Below are 24,308 nucleotides of genomic sequence, written 5' to 3'. Positions count from 1 at the left end.
TTGTGGCATTATTCATAATAACCTAGTTTGGAAACAGCCCACATACCCATGTTGGGAAGTGCATAAGTCACCTCTGCCTTTTCCATTCAACTGGTCATTGTGCAGACATTAAAAGTAATGCTTCCTTCCTGGCCAACATGGTGACACCCGGTCCCGACTAAAAATACAAAAATTCACCGGGCGTGGTGGTGCATGCCTGTAGTTCCAGCTACTCGGGACGCTGAAGCAGGGGAATCGCTTGATCGCGGGAGGTGGAGGCTGCAGTGAGCTGAGATCACGCCACTGCACTCCAGCCTGATGACAGAATGAGACTCTGTCTTAAAAACAAAAAAAAGGCCGGGCGCGGTGGCTCACGCCTGTAATCCCAGCACTTTGGGAGGCCGAGACGGGCGGATCACGAGGTCAGCAGATCGAGACCATCCTCGCTAACACGGTGAAACCCCGTCTCTACTAAAAATACGAAAAACTAGCCGGGCGTAGTGGCGGGCGCCTGTAGTCCCAGCTACTTGGGAGGCTGAGGCAGGAGAATGGCGAGAACCCGGGAGGCGGAGCTTGCAGTGAGCCGAAATCGCGCCACCGCACTCCAGCCTGGGAGACTGAGCAAGACTCCGTCTCAAAAAAAAAAAAAAAAACAAAAAAACAAAAAAACAAAAAAAAGGTAATGCCTCCCACTGTCAGTAACAGGGAAAAGCAATGATCATATTATCGTAAGTACAATCAAACCTAATGCAGACACCACCAGGGCATGCGTGCCAGTCTCCTGGGTCGTCCTAGACAGCTGTGTCCACACTCACCACCCTCCCTGGTACATCCTGACAGACAGCAGAGGATGTCTGCCCTGAGCAGCTCCCTGCCCTGCCCCCTGGTTTCTTTCTTGTGTCCGAGTTCCTGACTTCTGACGTCATCTCTTCCCTGCCAATAGCTAATTCTGAAAACGCTCAGACACAGAGAAAGTGTGCCAGGATTGGGAGTTGTGTTAGTTCACTTTGTGTTACTATAGAGGAATACCCGAGGCGGGTAAGTTTTTATAAAGGGGTTGACTTGGCTCGCAGTTCTGCAGGCTGTGTAGCTATCCGCTTGGCTTCTGGTGAGGCTGCAGGGAGGGATCAAGAGAGACAGGAGAAGGCGCCAGGCTCTTTAATCCAGGAGTCCCCAACCTCAAGATGGGTCCATGGCCTGTTAGACCACACAGCAGGAGGTGGGCGGCAGGCGAGCGAGCGTTACCGTCTGAGCTCCGCCTCCTGTGAGATCAGCGGTGGCATGAGATTCTCACTGGACTGCGAACCCCACTGTGAACTGCGTGCAAGGGATCTAGGTTGTGTGCTCCTCATGAGAATCAAATGCCTGATGATCTGAGGTGGGACAGTTTCATCCTGAAACCATCCACACCACTCCCTGTCCATGGAAAAACTGGTCCCAGGTGCCAGGAAGGTTGCGGACCACTGCTTTAAACAACTAGCTCTCCCGTGAACCTACAAAGTGAGAACTCACTCATTACTGTGAGGAGGGCACCAAGCCATTCCCGAGGGATCTGCCCCCATGACCCCAATGCCTCCCGCCAGGCCTACTTCCAGCACTGGGGATCACATTTCCACATAAGATCTGGAGGGGACAGACGTCCAGACTACACCGGGAGCTCTAATGCACCCTTCACCTAGGACAATGGCCCACAGGCCACATCCAGCCCGCCTCCCATGTTGGTAAATGAAGTGTTTCTTTTTTTTTTTTTTTGAGACGGAGTCTTGCTCTGTCGCCCAGGCTGGAGTGCAGTGGTGCGATCTCGGCTCACTGCCAGCTTCGCCTCCCGGGTTCACCCCATTCTCCTGCCTCAGCCTCCCAAGTAGCTGGGACTACAGGCGCCCACCACCGTACCCGGCTAATTGTTTGTATTTTTAGTAGAGATGGGGTTTCACCGTGTTAGCCAAGATGGTCTCGATCTTCTGACCTCGTGATCCGCCCGCCTCAGCCTCCCAAAGTGGTGGGATTACAGGCGTGAGCCCCCACGCCCGGCCTATAAGTAAAGTTTTCTTGGCACAGCCGTGCTCGTTCATTCGTATGCCACTGACAGCTGCTGCTGCCCTACACAGCAGGGTGGGGACCTGCTCTTCACGGGAGAGCTAGTTGTTTCAAGCAGTGGTCCCCAACCTTCTGGGGTCCCCTGGGGGTGCTAAGGCATAGGCCGTACGGCTGCAGTGCCAAGAATACTTCCTGTCTGACCCTTCATCAGAAAAGTCTGCCAACCTGTGTTCTGGATTCCCCATGACTGACACTGAGCCAGTCTCCTGTCACTCTCTAGTGGCGTGCACACACCACTGGCGTGAACTGCAGGCATCACGCTCTGCGGCCGAGAGCCTCGGTGTGCGTCTGCAGTAGGAGGGCGTCAGTGAGGACTGCCCTGTCCCTGCGGCGCTGGTGCCGGCTGTGTCTACAGTTGACTGTGCCTGGAGTCTACACTCCAGGTCAGCCAAACGTCCCAGCAAGTCCTTCAAAGCAACTCTTCCAATCCAGGACCACACGTCGCATGTGCTCTGACGTCTGCTTCTGAACAATTTCACCTCCTGAGATGTCCATTTCTGGGAGTGCAACTCTTCCTCTCCTGGTGACAGCTTGGCTGAGGCCATCCAGCCTCAGGGACATACCAGGAACGGCTGCATAAGGAGATCCAGGGCAGGGGGCCCACCAAGATGTTCTGCCCTGTGGGGGTCAACACTGGCCGTGGTCTGCCGGCGGCATCCAGGGAGAGTCTATCCAGGTGAGGCTGAGGCTGCCCGCCCCTCGCTCCCTCACCCCCTTACCCCCTCACCCCCTTGCTGACAGCAGTGGGCTGACCACAGCCCCAGGGAGCCCCACGGGAAGACTGGCCTCCCCAGCACACGCTCAACAGTGTGAGACACAGTCATCACCGAGGCAGGTACACAGCACCACGGGACTTGCCACCTACCTACCCCCACCGGGACCATGGGCCACTGAGAAGCCACGAAGCCCATGCTTCCAGCAGCGACCGTGGCGGCAGCACCATCAGGAGGCCACAGGTGCCACGGCTCCTCTCTGGTGGTTCACCTGCTCACCTGTGCCCAGGGAGACCCCTCCAGTGCGGTCCCGAGAGCAGGCCTCCCCCCAGGCAACACGTCTGATGAAGGCCAACACAGCCTCAACCCAAACAAGGCAGGGCCCGCAGGTGAGCACAGCCACACCAGCAATGCCACGGGGGCATGGCGGTGGTGGGGCCTTCTGGGTAGACCAGCCTGGGTCCACAGCCAGCTCACGCACTGAGTGTCACCTGACCTCAGAGAACCCTGCAGCCATCTGGGAGATGCTGCCCTGCAGGTCAGGACCCAGTGCGAGCAGGTGACGGGCTGGGCTCTCAGACCTGCTATATAGAATGTTAACCAGGCCATAGGCAAAGCTAGTGTGGGTGACCATGTGGTTAGTTCTAGACTATTTCTATTTCTGTGGGGAAGTGAGGAGATGCATCTGTCAGTGCAGCCCACGGGCAGTGGGCATGAGAGAGGCTGGGAGCCGGGCAACCTCCTCACGATACTACAAGTGGCAGCACTCAGGACTCCCTGCCATGGAACAGGCTCCTCTGGCCAGGCCAGCAGCGGGAGCAGCTGGGAGAAGAGACACACTTTGCATGTGGAATGTGCTTCCAACGCGTCTGAGTGCGGGGATCGAAGCGTCCTTCTAGTGTGAGGGAGGCCTGCCAAGAGGCACTCTTTCCCAGTGACCCCACGGTGGCCAAGCTGGTATAGGGCCTACACAGACAGGCAGGAATATTACAGCCCTCAGAAAGACTGCGGCAGGAAAAACGTGTTAACCCAGTAAACATTTCCACCCAGACATGACTGCTCTCCATCATCCAGGCAGTGTCCCCAACTCCGTTTCTGAGACTGCTCAATGGACAAGGCCAAGGCCGTCTCCAGCTCGAATCGGGACCCTCCTTCCAGGACAGAATCCCCAAAGACTAGGGCCATGATTAGTGTTTCATGTCTAAACAGCCGAGAACACAGGCGCCAACATTTCCCAATAAAAACCATATTACCTCCTGGTTGACAAAGTCATTTTCTACCCTCTTATAAACCACAGTCCCTAGAGAGCACAGGGTCCTGTCCACAGTGCTCCTGGATGGGCACAAAGCTGGCACAGGCCTGTGGACCTGCCATGGGGTGGGACAGGACTGGTACGGGCATGAAGAAATGGAACTAACCTGAATACTGGGCTGGTCCGTGGGGCTGGGGCCCACCACCAACGTCAGAAGGCCAAGGGGAAGATGCAGGCTGGAATGAAGCTGCTGAGGGCACCCCAGGGGCCCCACCGCGTGGCTGGGGCAGGAAGCTCAGCAGGTGGTGGTGTCCAAGGTCCCGAGGAGCCTTTGTCCCGAGTCCATCCAGGTAAGTCAGGCCGCCTCTCTGGGAGCAAGGCTGGGCCAAGAGGGCGTGGGGTGTGGCCCAATTCCGGGGATGGGGTCTGAGCTCAGGGTCTGGCGCTCCAGCAGGAGGAGAGAAGCCAGAGAACCAAGCACAGTTCGGGCACAGAGGCCGGGAAGGGACGAGTGGTCCTGGGGCTCGCTGCAGAGCTCGGGGACCCAGAGGGCAGAGTGTCCAGACTGGGGCGTTCAGCGGCAGATGAAAGGCTTAAGCAGAGAGGACATCACAGGCAGGTGGCAGCGGGAAGTGCTCGGCCGCCCGCCACACCAGGAGCCTCTCCTGCTGGGTGCTCTGAGGTGACCCAAACCCGTCCCACGGAGGGCAGTGAACACACCCTGCTCTCTGGTGCTGAACCCCATGAGCCAGCCAGGAACTTGGAAAATGGTCTGTGGCTGCAAGGAGCCTCTGGTGGCTCCTACATTACTGCAGTGTCTTGATCCAAAGAGATTCTCTGCAGTGGAAAGGTCGCTCGCTCGTTTGCACGTTCCCACATCTGACCGGGCTGATTTTCCGGGGGTCCCCAGGGCACAGAACACAGTGCACATGGCCCTGTGTCCCACCAGACGCTGAACACGAGGGAGCCACGGAGCAGGTGGCCGGTGAGGCTCACACTGTAGGGCCTGAGTCCACAGACGGCCCCAGCTCAGGGCTTCTTCCGAGGGTGGCGTTTCCGATGGCGGATGAGACAGGAGCTGTATGCAAAGGCTTTCCCACAGTCCGTGCACTCGTAGGGCTTCTCCCCGGTGTGCGTCTTCTGATGTTTCAGGAGATTGGAGCCGCAGTTAAAGGCTTTCCCGCACTCCCCGCATTTGAAGGGCTTCTCTCCCGTGTGAGTCCTCTGGTGTTTAGTGACGTCGGAGCTGTGCCGGAAGGCTTTCCCGCACTGCACACACTGGAAGGGCTTCTCTCCCGTGTGGACCCTCTGATGGCGAATGTGGTCTGTCTTGTGCTTAAACATCCGCCCACACTCACTGCACTCATAGGGTTTCTTCCTCTGAAAAGGAATGAACACGGGAACCCCCTCAAAGTCATCTTTAAATGAAGCGTCGAAGGCTTCAAAGATGTGCTCTTCGTCTTCAGGACTCAGGCGGGGCTCTGTGCGGGGTTTCCTGGGCACAGTGGGCCTCTCGGGTGGCTTTCTGTCCCCGGACACCTTCTCCTCTCTGAGTATGCCCTTCTGCACATCTGCTTCCTCCCTCGGGGTCGGCGTCTTCTTTTTTCTGCCTGCAGGCTTCTCCATCGTTCCGTTCCTTGGAAGCGTGAGGGCTAAGGGGCTGCTGACTTCTCTGTGGACCCCACTTCCTCAAGAACGGCTTGCTTCCCACACATCTCTCCACACTCCCAGCGCGGGACTGATGCTCTGCACCAGGAGGCCAAGGGCCACCATCCTCTTGGTGCTGGGGAGAACAACATGAACCTCAGATTAAAGGTTCGCCTTTCAGGGGCTGTGGGGTTCGGGTGCAGCCCCTCCCTTCCCATGTGTTCCCCCACAAGTGTCTCAAACGGAATTGCTGATCTCCCCGGAGCTCCACCTGACTCACTCTCCCAGCCTTTCCTTGTCTTGGTGAAGGGATCAATTGCTTACCAAAGAATCCTTGCTCCTCTGCCAGGGTTCGGGGTCTGCACACCATGTCCGCAGGATCTGAGGTGCCCACCAACTGCCCTGCGGCTTCCCTCCTCCACCCCCGAATCCCCCTGGTTCCTGCCCTAATCTCCGTCTCCACCACACTGGGCTTGGGACCAGTTACTGTGCTTTGGAGCTACAGGCTGCAGGGGCCACACGTGCCCAGTGGAAGGTGCTTCCACCCCCAGGGCTGGGTTCTGAGCTCCTGAAACCAGGGCTGCCCCCCTGCCATGGACCACAGCAGCCAGCAGACCCCCTCATGTCACATCCTTCCCCCCTCAGCTTCCTGAGTAGCTGGGACTACAGGTGTGCGCCACCATGCCCAGTCATATTCTAAGAAATAATATTCCGGCCGGGCGCAGTGACTCAGGCCTGTAATCCCAGCACTTTGGGAGGCCAAGGCGGGCGGATCACGAGGTCAGGAGATCGAGACCATCCTGGCTAACACGGAGAAACCCAGTCTCTACTAAAAATACAAAAAACTAGCCAGGAGAGGTGGCGGGCGCCTGTAGTCCCAGCTACTTGGGAGGCTGAGGCAGGAGAATGGCGTGAACCTGGAAGGCGGAGCTTGCAGTGAGCTGAGATCCGGCCACTGCACTCCAGCCTGGGCGACAGAGCGAGACTCCGTCTCAAAAAAAAAAAAAAAAAAAAAAAGAAATAATATTCCATACCCTTTGTATTAGTTCTTGGTCAACCAGGCTGGAGTTTGAGGCCAGGGTTGAGCCTAGGAAGAAAGTGGAGCTGAGATGCATGTCATAAGTGACATATCTCAACACATAAATACCTTGAATTCTCTTTGTTAAGAGGAGGTTCGTGGTCTTCTCTCCTCTCCCCCACGAGTGCAGGTAACACATAAACTGACTACAGATTTCCTATCTCAACAAGGACAGGATCTGGTCTTTTCTACAGGAAAATGTTTATATGACTCAGTTTCAGGCCAACATCACTTTCTAGGGCTCTATCTAGAGGTGGCGTGTGGGACGAGGCAGATTAGGTGGGCGACAGAACTGAAGATGAAGGCCACATGTGCTGAGGGAGGATGCAGGCATAAAGCAGCATCTCTGCTGGGGTGGGCAGGGGGAGCCCTGGTGCCCAGGACAGAGGATCACAGCCTAAGCTGGCTGGAGTCTGAGGCCAGGATCCAGCTCTGGTAGGAAACAAAGGTGAGAACCAAGAACCAACACTAAAAACCAGTCGACCAGCTGTTTGCCTCATGGGCAGGGCGGAGCTGGAGAAGCAGCAGCTCTCCAGGGGACAGTTAGAAACCTATCTGGCTCTCTGCACACTCCACTCCATGGCGGGGGTGGGGGTTTGTGAACCTGCTGAGCCTGACACCTGCTGCCCGGGGCCTGTGTGGGGGTCCTCCGTGCTGTACAGCACCTGAGGCCTGCTGCCCGGGGCCTGTGTGGGGGTCCTCCGTGCTGTACAGCACCTGAGGCCTGCTGCCCGGGGCCTGTGTGGGGGTCCTCCGGGCTGTACAGCACCTGAGGCCTGCTGCCCGGGGCCTGTGTGGGGGTCCTCCGTGCTGTACAGCACCTGAGGCCTGCTGCCCGGGGCCTGTGTGGGGGTCCTCCGTGCTGTACAGCACCTGAGGCCTGCTGCCCGGGGCCTGTGTGGGGGTCCTCTGTGCTGTATAGCACCTGAGGCCTGCTGCCCGGGGCCTGTGTGGGGTCCTCTGTGCTGTATAGCACCTGAGGCCTGCTGCCCGGGGCCTGTGTGGGGGTCCTCCGTGCTGTATAGCACTGTTCCCTCTACCAGACACTTGTCGCTGCACGTGTGGCTGGTCACTGACATGGCAGTCTCCTTATGCGGCAGGGGCTCCTGAAGGTGAGGATCATGTCTTTTTTATCTCCAGATCCTGGTCACATACTGTGCTCAGGGAACATTCTCCATAATGGTCCTGTCGACTCAACTCAGGCTGGCAGGTGCTAACCGGCAGAGACTGGAATGACTTACTTCTCTACACGCTGCCCACTCTGAGAAATAAAACACTTGTTAAAGAACAGAGTGGACTGGCCGGGCTCAGTGGCTCACGCCTGTAATCCCAGCACTTTGGGAGGCCGAGGCAGGCGGATCACAGGTCAGGAGATAGAGACCATCCTGGCCAACATGGTGAAACCCCGTCCCTACTAAAAATACAAAAACTGAGCTGGGTGTGGTGGCGCGTGCCTGTAAGCGCGTGCCTGTAGTCCCAGCTACTGGGGAGGCTGAGGGAGGTGAATTGCTTGAACCCAGGAGACAGAAGTTGCAGTGAGCAAAGATCGCGCCAGTGCACTCCCGCCTGGCGACAGAGCAAGACTCCGTCTCAAAACAAACAAAACCCAACCCCCACCCCAGGCGCACACACAAAACAAAAACGGAATGGACCGCAGCGACTGTCTAGGCCTCATCTCACAGGCCCGTAGACAGGAGTGATTAGCTAGTTACAGATGGCGCAACCCACGCTTGCCACAGCCCTAAAGGCTGCGGTTCTGGTTATGCCGTGCAACTCCAGCAGAGCCCTGTCGCCTCTCTGGGCGGAGGACCGTTCACCTAAAATATGAAGCTCTGGGTATCCGCAGGCGGTAGGCGCTACCTAGGAAACCTCACTCACCCTGGCGCCTCCCTCCACTACTTTCAGGGATCTGGGTCTCACGGAGAGACTGGAACATTAGTGGGCTTGAGATTCAAGGGCAATCTGCACTAAAACAGCCTGCTGGGTCCACGGCCTGCCAGCTAGCTGTGCCAAGGCCTGAGATGCCACGCATCTGAGCCAGGCGCAGGGACCCGCCAGGGTCTTGTGCGTGCTCCTAGTTAAAGGTTCCCCTTTCAACGCCACAGCCCCAGGCCCGCGTGCGGAGCTAGGTCGGCCTCGGGGCCGGCGCCCGGGAGGCGCTCAGAGCCAGGTCTCGCCACATCCCTGGAGCGCTGGGGCGCGGGGAGGCGGCGGGGCCCATACCAACCCTGCGCGTCCTGGGCCGGAGGCGGCGGGCAGGAGCCCAGTGAGTACCTGGCTAGAGATGAGGGGCGACGAGGACCTCCCGCTGCAGAACGCGGACTCGCCCGGGCCCTACTAGGACTGCTGGAAGGCGGGATGAGGCGCGCGCCCCTCGCGGGGTTCGGAGGCAGGAAAGTGAAGGCCTCGATGCGGGACCGCCCCGCCGCTCCCCGCCCCTGCCCGCGTCCTGGTCCCCGTCCGGACCCCGTCAGCCGTAGGCACCCGCAGGAAATGCCTGCCCGCTGACCCGCCCCTTCCGGCGGCCGCGCTAGGAGCCGGGGCTGGACTCGGTGGTGGTGAGCGGTGGAGGGCTCTGCCCGAGCGGCTCCACCCCCAGCCGACTCCGCCCCGATCATGCCCCGCCCACTCAGGCTCCACCCCTAACCACAGTCTCGTCCGCAGGTTCCTCCCCGAACTGACCCCGCCCCTTCACAGTCCTCTATGGCAAGCGCCCTCCCGAAGGCTTCGCCCTAATCAGGTTCCGCCCCGAGCAGGCCCCGCCTCCGGAAGCTCCTTCTCGAGCTGGCTTCTCATCTCATGCCCCGCCCCCTCATGCTCCGCCCTCGTGTCCCGTCCCCGAAAGGCTCACCCCCGAAAGCTCCTCCCAGAGCCGGCTCCCCTCATGCCCCGCCCCAGGCTCCGCCCCATGTCCCGCCCCTGAAAGCCCCGCCCCGAACCAGCACCCTCATGCCCCGCCCCCACCGACCCCGCCCCGCGAGGCCCCGCCCCCACAGCGCGTCCCGGAGCCGACCCAGTCACTTAGGCTGCGCCCACCAGGCTTTCCGGATCCGACGCGCGTGGGCTCCTGGCTCCCGGCCCCCAGCGGGGAGGTCGCGGCCGCGCGCCGGGAGGCTTGTCCCTGAGGCCGCTCCCTTCCCACCCCCAGCCCCAGCTCCGTGGCGTCCACCGCGTGCCTCCACGGGAAGTCGCTACCTGTGCCTTCAGCGCGGAAGGAGAACCGACGCCTCTCCTAGCTGGGCGGGCACCGCCTACACCACCGCTGTCGCCGCGTGCACGCTCGGGCCAGCTGTCTCCCACCCCGCGGCCATTGCGGCTCCTCCCGCCGTAGGCAGCGCTCCGGGATATGCTCCCAGCCGCTGGCTGCATTCACTCCACTTCCTGCCCGTCCAGATCGCACTGCGCCGCCAGGCCCGCCACGTACCGCAAACTGGGTGTCCTAAAACGACATCCGCCTGTTATCTCAAGGCTTCTGTGGGCCAGAAGGCCAGGCTTGGCTGGGTCCTCAGCTCAGGTCAGCCGCTGTGTGCTCATCTGGGGGCTGGACTGGGGAAGGATTGCTTTCCACCTCATGCAATTGCTGGCAGAAGTCGTGTCCTGGTGCTTGTAGGACCGAGGGCCAGTAGGAACTGTTCTCAGCTCCCGGGAGCTGCCTACTGGCCCCTGCTGTGTGGCCAGCTGCGAGGGTGGGCAGTTCACAGGGTAGTCACTTCCCCAGGGTCCGAGGGAGAGCCCCACCCCCAGATGGAGTCCTATGGAACAGAACCTAATTGTGGGTGACATGCCACCCCCTCCACCCAGTTCTACTCAGATTCAAGTCACAGGTGCCACCTGTAGCCAAGGGAACTATGGGCATGGGGCTGGCGCTGGGGGATCTCCTTAGGATATCCGCAGCATTCTGCCCTCTCCACCCACAACCCTTCCCATTTCCACTTTCTTTATGATTTCCTTATTATATTTATTAATGATCCCACACCCCCATGCAAATCAGCTCTTTGAAGGCAGCCACCTGTGCTTGTTCTGGGTGCCTGGTGTGTGCTGGGCCTCGTGTTGCGTGGACTGAGTGAACGTGGGTGGAGATCTTAGGTGCTGCTGGTGCCGTGGCACCCTAGGAACTGCCTGCCCCCACCCAGCCCTCTGTCCAGCTGCCTCCTGGACTTAGCAAGGTGTTGAAAACCAGGCAGTTCTGCTCCCTCCTCGTCCCACCCCCTTCTCCCATCCTGTTGCTTTTACCTCCCAATGTTTTTGTTTTTGTTTTTGAGCAGCAGCAAGATTTATTGTAAAGAGTGAAAGAACAAAGCTTCCACAGTGTGGAAGGGGAGCCGAACAGGTTGCCCTACCTACCAATGTTTTCAACCGACCCCTCTTGTACAGCCTGCTTCCTCTGTCCTGGCTGGAGCCCCATCTCCTCTCACCAGTACTACTTCTGTGCCCTGCCCTGGGGTCTCCCTGCCTTCATTTGGGCTCCCCTGTCCACCCCTCCTATAGCAGCTGGAGAGGCTGACTTACAGGGCAAACCCACAGTGGCTCTCCCAGCTTCATGTCCGTCCTGCAGGATGAGGTCTGAGTCCCTTAGCAGCCGCAAAGGGGCCTGCACATACTTGCAGGCTGCTCCTCTCACCACCCTTTCCGCTCCCAGGAGACTCAGCAGCAAGTGCTTGCCCTGCCACACACCATCAGCTGCATGCCTCAGCCCTGGGCCTTGAACACCCCTGCTCCGCCTCCGCTGGAAGGACTCTTTCCTGTTTTTTAAGACTCCACCTGTTTAAGCTCCTCTGTGCCAGCCCCAGCCTCACCCCTGCCATCCTCAGGCCAAGGCTGCCTGGGTAGCTGTCCACACAGGTTACATGCTGTACATAACCCTCAGTCAGGGCTTGTCTTTTTCATCTTTGTATTACCAGGGGCTAACACATAGCCCATAGCAGGTGCCTAATTCATATTTATTGAACAATTGATGACTGATGGGGCTGAGAGAATAAGACTGACAATAAGAATGGCAGACTGGGTGCGGTGGCTCATGCCTGTAACCCCTGCACTTCGGGAGGCCAAGGTGGGTGGATTGCTTGAGGTCAGGAGTTCGAGACCAGCCTGGCCAACACGGTGAAAACCCGTCTCTACTAAAAATACAAAAATTAGCTGGGTGTGGTGGTATGTGCCTATAGTTCCAGCTACCTGGGAGGCTAAGGCAGAAAGAATTGCTTAAACCTGGGAGGCAGAGGTTGCAGTAACGCTGAGATCATGCCACCACACTCCAGCTGGGTGACAAAGCGAGACTCTGTCTCAAAAAAAAAAAAAAAAAAAAAAAAAAACAGAGGAAGGAGAAAGGTGTCCTCAAAAGAGACAGTCCCTTGCCTTCTAAATGAGCCTGGTGGCCCCTCCAGTCCCTTTAGGGGCATGGTGGTGTCTGGGCAAGCCCACCAGAGACTCCATGTGGTGCCAACAGCATTGGTATATGATATGTGGGCAGAGACCATTTCCCAGACCCGGAATCTCCCACTGTCACCAGAGCTCCCTCTCCAGCTGCCGTGTAAATATGGAAAGAAGCTCCAAGGGCTGAGGACCCCTTTCCTGCAGAGCTTCCGATAGAGGCAGCCTCTCTGAGGAGGGGCTGGGGGCCCCAGGCTTTGCTGTGTCTGTGCTCCTCATTTCTTTTGCACATCCCTGTTTTGTGCCCTGCCTTCGTGTGCAAAGGCTGGAGCTGCCCAGAAGCCCGGGCCTCTTGTTCTGGGTGGCGGGCTGCCTCCCACGGCTGCCTGGGCACCTCTGGGTCACCATCCTGTGTTCTGATGTGGGAGTCCTATTGCTAGTGGGTGGGGGCCCCCGTCTGCTCTGCAGGGACAGCCCCCAGGGAAGAGAACTGAGGACAGGAGACAGGCACTTCAGTCTCTTAGCTTAGAGAGGGACAGAGAACTGCTTTCCTCCTGAGTGGCTTACTGTCTGGCTTGTTGGATTGAATGGTGCCCTTTCACTTTTCCCTATTGCCTGTACAACGGCCTGGGAGCTTTTCTCTTTTCCTTCTCCTCCTCCTCCTCCTCCGCCTTCTCCTCCTCCTCCTCTGTCTCCCCCTCCTTTTCTGCCTCCCCCTCCTCCTCTGCCTCCCCCTCCTTCTCTGCCTCCCCCTCCTTCTCTGCCTCCTCTGCCTCCCCCTCCTCCTCCTTTGCCTCCCCCTCCTCCTCCTCCTCCTCTGCCTCCCCCTCCTCCTCCTCTGCCCCCCCATCCTCCTCCTCTGCCTCCCCCTCCTCCTCCTCCTCTTCCTTCTCCTCCTCTTCCTCCTCCTCTTCTTCCTCCTCCCCCTCCTCCTCTTCCTCCTCCCTCTCCTCCTCTGCCTCCCCCTCCTTTTCTGCCTCCCCCTCCTCCTCTGCCTCCCCCTCCTCCTCTGCCTCCCCCTCCTTCTCTGCCTCCCCCCCTCTGCCTCCCCCTCCTCCTCCTCTGCCTCCCCCTCCTTCTCTTCCTCTTCCTCCTCCTCCTCTTCCTCCTCCCTCTCCTCCTCTGCCTCCTCCTCTCCCTCCTCCTCCTTCCGTTGTTTTGAAGTCATGCTATTTCAACTTTGTCAGAGCACACACAGCACATATGGTTCTTCCCCTCTCGCCTGCACTTCTCTTTCTATGTTGGGTCTGCCATTCAATGTATCACCCCTGTGGGTCTTATGGCTGAGGTTCTCCCAGCAGCTTGTGGTTGGAGGAAGCCCATTTAGGAGGTTCCTCCTGATGGGCCTATAGTTGCAGGACCCCTGAGCTCTGGCAAGTTTAAAACTGCTCTCCTGGCGCTGTAATTCCTTGAAGGAAATCTTGAACGGCTGCATAGTTCATGGCTTTCTTCCTTCTCTTGAGACTTTTGAAAATGCTGCTTGGTTGTTGCCCTCAGCGTCCCCTCCTGCACGATGTTCAGTGCCCTCGGCGTCCCCTCCTGCACGACATTCACGTGCCCTCGGCGTCCCCTCCTGCACGACGTTCAGTGCCCTCGGCGTCCCCTCCTGCATGACGTTCAGTGCCCTCGGCGTCCCCTCCTGCATGACGTTCACATCCCCTCGGCGTCCCCTCCAGCACGACATTCAGTGCCCTCGGCATCCCCTCCAGCACGAAGTTCACATGTCCTCGGCGTCCCCTCCTGCATGATGTTCAGTGTCCTCGGCGTCCCCTCCTGCACGACGTTCACATGTCCTCGGCGTCCCCTCCTGCATGATGTTCAGTGTCCTCGGCGTCCCCTCCTGCACGACGTTCAGTGCCCTCGGCGTCCCCTCCTGCATGATGGGGTAGGAACTGGATCTCATGGGATCTTTAGTGAAGACCAAAGGATGTGAAGATGGAGGATGCCCAGGATGGTGTGGGGGATGGCAGGGCCTAGGGAGTGCCCAGGTCTTCTCTGCCTGGCGGGAGAGCTGCTACCTTGGTTTTCACACGCTTTATGGCATTGATTCCTAAACCTGCTCATAATCAGAATTAGTTTGGAATCCTTTTAAGAAAAAAAAAAAAGGGATTTCCAGACATCATCCAAGAGCTGGTCAAACAGAATGCCATTGGGGTTAAGCCTCATAACCTCTAATTTTAGAAGCTTCCCAGTGACTCTGATGACCGGGCCAGCCCTGGGGAGCAGGCACGTGGCCTGGCCTAGAGAGGGGCAGCAGATGGCACAAGCTCTCTGGTGCGGCAGGGCACAGCTCGGGCTGCTCATCTGAAACTCCTAAGAGCTTGGAGAAATGCTGACCAGGCCCCCACCTCTAAGAGATTCCACCGCCGCTGGGGTAGGGGCAGAGGGGCCGGCATCTAACATCGGTGTTTTGAAAAATCACTCCCAGATGGTTCTTGTGTGCGGCCGGGGTCCGGAACCTCTGTTTTGGAGCGCCGGCGAGGCGACTGCGTGAACAAGTGAACCAGTGAGGCTTTTGGATGCAGAACAAGCAAGAGACACAAAAATGTCAGGCCGTTAAGCAGAATCATTCTTCCAAGAAACCTCAGCTCCTTACCTGTGGGCACATTCCTTAATTCTATGTCACACCAATTTAATTGGAAGAATTAACACCTGCCCCTCGGGCTTATAATCTATGACAAGACATTGGTGGTAAATCCATTTATTCTCCAATTACATAATCTTTCCCGTGTTCACCCACTAACGGACTCACTCGGAGGTAACTGATCCCGTGTGGTACAGGCTGGGCAGTAGAAGAAGCTCCCTTCCAGCATAGACCCACTCTGTGCAGAGAGGCTGTAGTTCGTCCAGCTCATCCAAGCTACATTTAAAAGTCCATTCTCAGGATCATTGCAAGGCTTCTTTTTTCTTTCTCTTTTTGAGACAGGGTCTTGCTCTGTCGCCTAGGGTGGAGTGCAGTGGCTCTATATCTGCTCGCTGCAGCTTCAACCTCCCTGGCTCAAGCGATCCTCCTGCCCCAGCCTCCTGAGTTGCTGGGACCACAGGTGTGCACCACCATGCCTGGCTAATTTTTTCAGTTTTTTTTTTTTTTTTTTTTTTTTTTTTGTAGAGATGGGGCCTTGCTGTGTTGCCCAGGCTGACCTTGAACCCCAGGGCTCAAGCCATTTGCCTGTCTCGGCCTCCCAAAGCATGGAATTACAGGCGTGAGCCACATACCCGGCCAGGGCTTCTTCCTATGCAAATTCTCTGTGTGGATTCTCTGGTGTTGGTAACAGGTTACCTAGACCTGAAGGTTTCCGTGAGTTCATTGCACTCACAGGGTGAATGTTCTCCCCTTGGGATTTCATGGGGCTTCTCTGCAGGATGAATCTCCTTGCGTGGACTGGGGTCTGAGCCCCTCCCAGGGCATTGCCCACCCACCACATCAGGGCTCTTTCCAGGGTGAAGTTTATGATGTTAGGTAAGGCAGGGCAGGCAAGAGGAACAGGCCCCAGGCAGGGCATGAGGGCCCCGCCAGCCTCGGGCTAGCTCTGGGAAGCAGGCTGGCTTGGAGAGCCCCCACTTCTCACTGCCCATTCAGTTGAGCTCCTAGAAGGGGAGGCTGAGGAGCTGGAGCTGGGGTGGGCAGAGTCCTCTCACCCCACCGCTGGTCCACCTAGAGCTGGGGGGCCAAGGAGGCCTCTATCAAGCTGGTCTCCTGGGAAGCCAGAGAGGAGGATGTGAGGGCTGTGGAGCCTGTGGGTCTTGACTAGGAGTGAGGATTCTACTTTAGGGTCATCAGAAGCCAGTTCTGAGGGTCAAATGAAAATGAAAATGGAAAGACACCATTTACAACATCAAAGGCATAAAGTAACTTGGAATTAATCCAACAAAACGTGTGGAGGATCTTCATGGGGAAAATTACACAGTGTTTTTGGGAGACATTAAACAAGACCCAAATAAATGGTGATGAAGCCCGAGCTCATGAGCTGCCTGACTTAGTATTTTTAAAATGTCAGCTCTCAATTGCACCTCACAGATGCAATGCAATTCCCATCAAAATCCTAGCAAGACTTTTGTAAACTTGAAAAGCTAGGCCAGGCGTGGTGGCTCACGTCTGTAATCACAACACTTCGGGAGGCCAAGGCAGAAGGATCACTTGAACCCAGAATTTTGAGAATAGCCTGGGAACACAATGAGATCCTGTCTCTACAAAAAAAAAAGAAAAAATAAATTCGCTGGGCATGGTGGCACGTGCTGTAGTCCCAGCTCCTCAGGAGGCCGAGGCAGGAGGATCGCTTGGGCCTGGGAGGCTGAGGCTGCAGTAACCCATGATTGTGCTGGTACACTCCAGAGTGCGACATTGTCTTAAAAAAAAAAAAAAAGAAAAGAAACTTAAAGGAAAGCTAATTCTAGAACTTACATGGAAACACCAATGGTAAGACACAGCTGAGGAACCAACGGAGAACACTGGAAGAGAGTTTTCTCAAGCAGACACAGCCCTTTGGAAGCAACAGTAACTGGGACAGCGTGGTCTCAGCACAGGAGCAGCCCAGCAGCCCAGAGGAAGAGTGGGCTGCACGCCTGGGCAGACACCTGACTGTGCAGCGGTGGGGAAGTGGGGAAGAGCAGGTTTCTCCATTCGAGGTGCTGGAACAAAGGACATGTGTCCATGCTTTGCTTCACACCAGCAGCAGCCTCCCTCATTCGCGGTTTTGCTTCCTGCAACCCTCGAGCACTGTGGCATGGCCTCAGGGAAGCCTCCTCAGAGACTGAAAGGGGGATGGTGGGCGTGCCATGCTGTCTGCAGCAGAGGGACTGTCCTGGCAGAGGGACAGACAGCAAGTACCACGGCCCATGGCCGTGTTCTCATGCATACAGACATGGCCATGGAGCATCTGTCTGTGAGGACACATAGGAATGTATTTTGGGAGAGTGTTTCTTTTTTTCTTTTTTTTTTTTTTTTGAGACGGAGTCTCACTCTGTCGCCCAGGCTGGAGTACAGTGGCGCGATCTCGGCTCACTGCAAGCTCCGCCTCCCGGGTTCACGCCATTCTCCTGCCTTAGCCTCGCGAGTAGCTGGTACTACAGGCGCCCACCACCACGCCCAGCTAATTTTTTGTATTTTTAGTAGAGATGGGGTTTCACCGGGTTAGCCAGGGTGGTCTCGATCTACTGACCTCGTGATCCGCCCGCCTCGGCCTCCCAAAGTGCTGGGATTACAGGCGTGAGCCACCGCGCCCGGCCGGGAGTGTGTTTCTTTACAGCCTTCTGTTTCCCATCTCTCGTCATCTGGCAGCAGCCAGGACCTGGGACACAGAGGCAATTTTTCTTACAGAGCTGTAACAAACAGCAAATGGAAGTGGTCAGCGAAAATGAAATGGTTCTATTTTAAAACCTGAGGCAAAACTCTTGGCCACTCCTCCTATCCAGAGATAGAACCTCACTCGCCTCCTTGAGTATGGCCTGGGCTGAGTGACTCACTTCCACAGACGGAATAAATAAACAGAGGTCCTGACAGAGTGACTTCAGACACACGTACCGAGGGGCTCCATGGCGTCCGACTGCCCTCACCCTCTGGTCACTTGTTCTGGGAGAAGCCGGCCGCCATGTTGTGAGGAAACCCAGAGCCTATGGAGACGCTCGTGTCGTGAGAAACAGCCGCCTGGGGAGCCAGCCCCAGATGACACAGCTCAGCCGACAGCACGGCTGTAACCCCACGAGGGACCCTGAGCCCGAGGTACCTGCTGAGCTGCTCCTGTGAGCCGGACCCACAGAAGCTTGAGAGAAGCGTTTGCTGTTCCAGCCAGTACATGTTGGGGGAATGGGTTATGTAGCAACAGATAACAAGTGCAAGCTCTGTGGCTGTTTTGCAGTCACACTGGCTTTGGTGAATTGGCCATTTGCATAACTGCCAGGACTATGTTAGTCCTGCACCACGTGCCTCACAGGAGGTGCTGTGTGTGTAATCCTCCCAGCTCAATGTGGTAGGAACCGTGGACATCATCATTTTATAGATGAAGAACCATGGCTCAGAGAGGGCAGGGGACCAGGCTGATTTGCACAGCAAGTGAGCTGTGGAGCCAGCACTTGGCATCAGCCCACCTGGCCCTGGAGAGCAGTGCTGCTTCATGATTCTCCAAGGCAGAGACGTCCTGTGTATGGTGCATGGCCGAGGCCTTGTCCACACCTGTTCTGTGCAGCTGGCAGAGGTTGGAAGGCTTCTGTGCATGACAAAGCACAGGTTGTCCCACCATGTTAGAGAGCTGTGGGTAGGGATGAGTGTGTGGACCCAGGAGCCAGGCTGCCTGTGCTCAGATCCCAGCACTGCCACAGAATTGCCGTCTGGTCTTGGGCAAGGCACTTAGCCTTCCCGTGCCTCAGTTTCCTCATCTGTAGGATGGGAGTGGTGAAGGTCACAGTCATCTCCTCCCAGGGCTCTGAAGAAGTCTGTTCTAAGATTATTTTTGTCATAGCTATTATGCTCCTTGGAATCCTCAGCGGGGGTGAGCTGTGGTCTTAAGCCAACCGAGCTGCAAGGACCTGGGTCCAGGGAGCTGGTGGGGACGATACAAGAGTCCTGTGTCTGTGGGGAAAGCAGACACCTGGCCTCATAGTGCTGAGGCTGCCCACATCACAGTCCAGGGGAGATGGGATCCTGGGTAGAAGAGACCTGGGCCCAGGAAGAGATAGGCCCGTACCATGGTGCCTGGAGGAGGGTGATATGAGTCCACCAGAGATATAAGCAGTGGGGTGCATCACTGTGGAGTGTGGGCAACGGGCAGGGGGTGGCTGGACCAGGGCCCCAGCACCTGAGGGAGATCTGTGTGATCCTGGGGTTTGTGTGTGCCCTTGGGACTGATTTACAGGACAACCCAGCACATGGTTAAGACAGAGCTGCCGTGACCCCGGTGGTCGTGCAGCACTGGCTGGGGGTCCCTCGGGAGTGTGTGACGGTGGACCTCATGGATGCCTGACCTTCACTGCACACTCGTGTGCACCCAGAGCCCTCAGTTGTAACTGCTGTCATGGCACAGAGGGAGAACTGGAGCAACGTGCCCACCTAAAGTGCACGCCAGGAGCGTGGCAGAGGGAAGTCCAGTCTGTCTGGCCTCGTGGCCCCAGGGTGCCAGGGCAGAGCGTGAAGGGGGGTGGCCACTGGGAGGAGAACCCAGCAGCCGGCGCATGAGATCCACACTGGCTGGGGTCAGTCTCGGCCTTTCGTCCGTCCTCCTGTGTCCACAGCTGGCCCTCCCACAGTGGTACCAGGCACACCCTATCCGCTGGGTGCTGATGAAGCTGATGGCCTGGGCGCCTTTAGGGAACACAGGAGAGGGCACCCAGGTTTTCCCACGCCAGTTGAAACCAGTCAGTTTTCTGTTTTCTGCAGGGTTTGACCAAGGGCTGTGCCAAAACACAATAAAACCAAACCAAACCCAAACCCAAACTATGGCAACGTGGCTGGGCACCGTGGTTCACGCCTGTGATGCCAGCACTTTAGGAGGCCGAGGCGGGAGGATCACTTGCGCTCAGGAGTTTGAGACCATTCTGGGCAACACAGCGAGACTCTGTCTCTACAAAAAACACCGAAAATGTAGCCAGGTGTGGTGGTGCGTGCCTGTGGTCCTAGCTACTTGGGAGGCTGAGGTGGGAGGATGGCTTGAGCCTGAGAGGTCGAGGCGGCAGTGAGTCGAGATCAGGCCACTGCACTCCCACCTGGTGGGAAGGTGAGTCCCTGTCTCTGAAAAAAAAAAAAAAAAAAAAAAAGCAAAACAGCACACAACCAGCTCTGTTCGCACGGAGCTTAATCACCTTGACTTTTCTTCCAAGCCGACTCAGCCTCGAGCTCTCAGTCCCTCGCATTCTGCTCACCCCTGGGTCTCCTGGGCCTAAATCCTGACATGTGAGCAGGGGCCTCCTTCCTTTTTTTTTTTTTTTTCGAGATGGAGTCTCACTCTGTCGCCCAGGCGGGAGTGCAGTGGCACGATCTCAGCTCACTGCAGCCTCTGCCTCCCGGGTTCAAGCGATCGTCCTGCCTCAGCCTCCCAAGTAGCTGGGATTACAGGTGCGCACCACCACGCCCGGCTAATTTTTTTTTTTTTTTTTGTATTTTTAGTAGAGATGGGGTTTCACCACGTTGGCCAGGCTGGTCTCGAACTCCTGACCTCACGTCATCCGCTGGCCTTGGCTTCTGAAAGTGCTGGGATTACAGGCATGGGCCACTGCACCCGGCCCAAGGCTATCATTTTGCATAACTGTGGTGCAATATTACACCCTCCTCCGTGGGGAGGCGCATCTGGGAGCCCCTGCGGCCACTCATCGGTTCTCTCCGTTTCCAGAACTGTCACTTCAGAGAGCTGTGCGGAGGAAGTCGTCCTGGAGACGACCTGAGAGGCCACTTTCACTCCGGTGAGTCTCTGTGGCTCCCCCTGGTGGCTGTGCTGTTCAGCGGCGCCTCCTTCCTGTGGCTGGGCTGTCTGCCCTGGTGCCCATGGACCCAGCTGAACCCTTTGCCATTGAAGGACATCTGGGCTGCTTCCCAGGTTTTGGCTAAAACAAGTAAAGCTGCTATGAGCACTCATGAGCAGGTTTTTGTATGAACGTGACTTTCATTTCTCTGGGGCGCATCATGGGGTCGTGGGAGCTGGACGTCTAGTTTGATAAGAAACTACCCAGCTGTCTTCCAGAGCGGCTGCTCCATCGTCCACTCCCAGCAGCAGCATGTAGGTGGCCCAGCTTCTCTGCCTCGCCATCAGCATGTGGGGTGGTCATGGTTAATTAATTTATTTATTTGATTTATTTTTATTTTTTCAGATGGAGTCTCACTCTGTCGCTCAGGCTGGAGTGCAATGGTGGGATCTCGGCTCACTGCAGCCTCCACCTTCTGGGTTCAAGCGATTCTCCTGCTTCAGCCTCCTGAGTAGCTGGGATTACACGCACACACCACCACACCTGGCTGATTTTTGTATTTTTAGTGGAAACGGGGTTTCACCATGCTGGCCAGGCTGGACTCAAACTCCTGACCTCAAGTGATCCTCCTGCTTTGACCTCCCAAAGTACTGGGATTACAGGCGTGAGCCGCCACAGCCAGCAATGGTTTAGTTTTTATTTTAGCCATTCTAATAGGTGTATAATGAGATCTCACTGTGAATTTTTTGTTTGTTTGTTGTTTGTTTAGAAACGGGGTTTGCTTCATGAAAAAAAAAATTCAGTAAAAGAGGATACTTCTAGTATCCTTTTTAAAAATTTAATTTGGAAGCAAATAGTGTTTCATCCCAGCATGTTAAAATTGCAAAGGTCATCTACCCCAGCTTACTATTTGCTAAACACCCATGAGTCACTAGTGGAACACACATTTCCAATGTAAAGGTCTTGATTGTTTGGTGAAAACCACTTTGCAACACTAGTGTTGGAAATTACTTCCTTATATTAAGCTGAAATCTACCTCACCGGAGCCTCTGCTCCTAGGTCCTGAGTCTCATATATTTCAGACCTTGTCTTTTCTGCCCCATCTGGCTACTTATCTCCAGTTTTCTCTGCCAGTCTTCCGGTGGCATAGCCCCAAACCCTTTCATTTCATAGTTTGTCACCGCTCTTTTTAGGAGGACTGGGGTGCTCAGAACTTATTGACTGACCCTAGCATTGAGGAACTCTCCTTTTGGCCTGGTCACTATATTTGAAAACTGCTACCTGAAATCATGAGAGCTTTTTTGTTTTAACAGCCATTTTCTGTTGTTGATTCATTTTCGTTTTGGTTACAACTGAAATATCTGTCTTTCACATGAAATATCTGTCTTTCACATGAAATATAACTTCTCATTTGCCTGTATTCACAAAGTCTGTTCTAACTACACATTTCATTGGCTTCAAGCTCACGCTTGATGCGGAAGTGAGGGGAGTGCAATACAAATTTGAACAATTGCTTGGATTTTTGCAATAATAGATTGTCAGTTGGGGTCATGTGACTCTCATGTGCTAGAAAATTCTCTGACTTTCAGAATGTAACCCTGGGCACACTGAATGTAACTGTATAAAAATGAACGTGAATTTTTAAAGGTAGTATAATTAAAATTTGTACATTAAAAAAAAGGAAAAGAAAAGAAAAAAGAAACAGGGTTTGCTATGTTGCCCAGTCTGATTTTGAACTTTGAGGCTCAAGTGATCCACCCTCCTCGGCCTCCCAAAGTCCTGGGATTACCTGCGTGGGCCTCGCCGTGGTTTAGTGTCAGAACGCTGAGGGTGCATGGTGTTGGACACTTGTTCCTGTGCGCGTTTGCCTTCTGCCTGTCCTCCTCAGGGAAATAGCTCTTTACATCGTTTGTCCATGTTGTAAGTGGGTTGTTTTTGTGCTGTTGAATTTTGAGATACATTGTGAATAGATTGTAGATTCCAGTCCATTGTCTGCTATGCAATTTGCAAACATTTTCTCCCAATCTGTGGTTTGTTTTTCCTTCCTCTTCCCTGGGTCTTTTGTGGAGCAGTTTTTATGTCAAGGAGGTCGTCCTCTGCTGGGTTCCTATCCTCCTCCCGTCCATGGGACAGGCTTCCTGCACCACCGCAGCAGCAGTGAAAGGCTCATCCCTGCCGGGTGAGGTCTCTGCTGCCGGAAGTCTGAGTGTCAGGCAGTGCGCCCACCTCCTGACATCTGGAAGCCCCCTGCACTCCATGGTATCCAGCGTGGCATTAGCTGAACCCCCTTCCCCTCCCATCTGTGGACCCTAGAGGGCAGGAGGCCTTGGCCGTGCACTGGTCTGAGGCCAGCCTGAAGGTGCATGACCTGCTTCCATGACAGGAGCTGGGGACGCCTCCCTCCTCGGGAAAGGTCCCGACACAGCCATCTCCTGTCAGGGACCTGGGTGCAGGAGCCATGGCCTCTCCCTGCTTCCTGCAGAGCTGACCCATCCCGGTGACCGTCAGCTTCTGCAGACCTCAGTGGTTTCAGGAAGGTGTCCCTAGGGTCTGTCTGGAGCCAAAGACAGAGGTTCCTTCCTCAGGAACTTCCTGCTTTGGGGACACTGCCTCCTTCTTAGGCGAGTTCCCACAGACTAGAACAAGGAGCCGGACCCCCAGCTATGAATGCCCACGTCCTGTCCTGGGGGACAGGAAATCCCCAGGAAGACATCAGATTAAATCAGATCCCCATGTTTCGTCACCTTCCTCTGGGTGAGTGGAGAAGGAGCAGGTGACCTGGGGGATGGTGCATGGGCACAGGACGTACTTGGTCTGAGCAGTTGACCTGGGAAATGGTGCATGGGCACGGGACACACTCAGTCTGGGCAGGCGACCGGGGGGGACGGGGTGTGGGCACGGGACACACTCGGTCTGGGCAGATGACCCAGTGGGACAGGGCATGGGCATGGGACACACTCAGTCTGGGCAGGTGACCGAGGGGGATGGGGCATGGGCACAGGACACACTCAGTCTGGAGGCTGCCATGCTGGAGAGGAGGAGCCCTCAGGGTCTGTGTGGAGGAGGGAGGCAGGCCTTTCCAGACCCGTCCAACAGACTCGAGCAGGGTCAGCATGCTGGGCAGGGCTGCCTCCTCTACCCCTGGAGCCAGGCCCAAGTGCCCCTCACTCCAGCTGCAGGTCATGGCTGCCCTGAGCTAGGAGGAAACAGGGTGTTCTCACTGCATTTGCTCTAGGGGCAGGGGCTGGGGCAGGGTCACAGGGGCTGGACGGTGGCCCCAGGGCTGGGTTCTGGGTGGGTAGTGAGCCAGCTGCAGGTAAGGCTTGGTCCCTGGGTGTTTGCTGGCCCCTCCCTATTAAGGGTGCATGGGTGTGGCAGGAGTGTGTGAGGAGCCCAGCCTCGGGCAGACTCCTGTGGGCAAAAGATTATGCAGGTGCCGAGGCAAGAGACTGAAGGCACAAACTGTTTCAATATAATAAAGAAAATAGTTATAATAAGAATAGTCATAATACAAATTAGATATAGAGATGATCATGAACAACTATCAATCATTATTATAAACATTATTAATCATTAGCTTTTCATATTACTCTTTGTTGCATTACTAACATAACCTAGGAATAACCGACGGGTATAGGGTCAGGTGCTGAAGGGACATTGTGAGAAGTGACCTAGAAGGCAAGAGGTGAACCTTCTGTCACGCCGCATAAGGGCCGCTTGAGGGCTCCTTGGTCAAGCGGTAACGCCAGTGTCTGGGGAGGCACCCGTTACTTAGCAGACCGTGAAA

General features: G+C 56.1%; 1 protein-coding gene and 1 long non-coding RNA gene across 13 annotated transcripts in view; one reads left to right on the top strand and one right to left on the bottom strand.

The window, feature by feature from the left end:
* ZFP41 (ZFP41 zinc finger protein) overlaps window positions 1-10,051 on the bottom strand; it is a 34,263-nt gene extending 24,212 nt beyond the window's left edge. For 2 of the 12 annotated variants that reach the window (XM_073018442.1, XM_038000054.2), the window contains exons 1-2: window positions 9,041-9,260; window positions 4,208-5,824 (exon numbers count right to left, since the gene is read on the bottom strand). In XM_073018442.1, coding sequence (XP_072874543.1) covers window positions 5,071-5,667 — 597 coding nt within the window. In that variant the 5' untranslated portion in view covers window positions 5,668-5,824; window positions 9,041-9,260 and the 3' untranslated portion in view covers window positions 4,208-5,070. The other 10 variants (XM_038000057.2, XM_073018446.1, XM_073018445.1 and 7 more) reach the window with 10 other exon arrangements.
* LOC103237561 (uncharacterized) lies at window positions 9,791-14,810 on the top strand. Its single transcript, XR_012093780.1, has 2 exons — window positions 9,791-10,280; window positions 14,562-14,810. It is a non-coding gene; the product is annotated as an uncharacterized lncRNA (long non-coding RNA).
* Window positions 14,811-24,308: the final 9,498 nt, after the last annotated feature.

Source organism: Chlorocebus sabaeus, chromosome 8, assembly GCF_047675955.1.
Source record: "Chlorocebus sabaeus isolate Y175 chromosome 8, mChlSab1.0.hap1, whole genome shotgun sequence".
Classification (NCBI taxonomy): Eukaryota; Metazoa; Chordata; class Mammalia; order Primates; family Cercopithecidae; genus Chlorocebus; species Chlorocebus sabaeus.
Note: the sequence above shows the minus strand (reverse complement) of the source record. Positions and strands in the feature narration are given on the sequence as shown.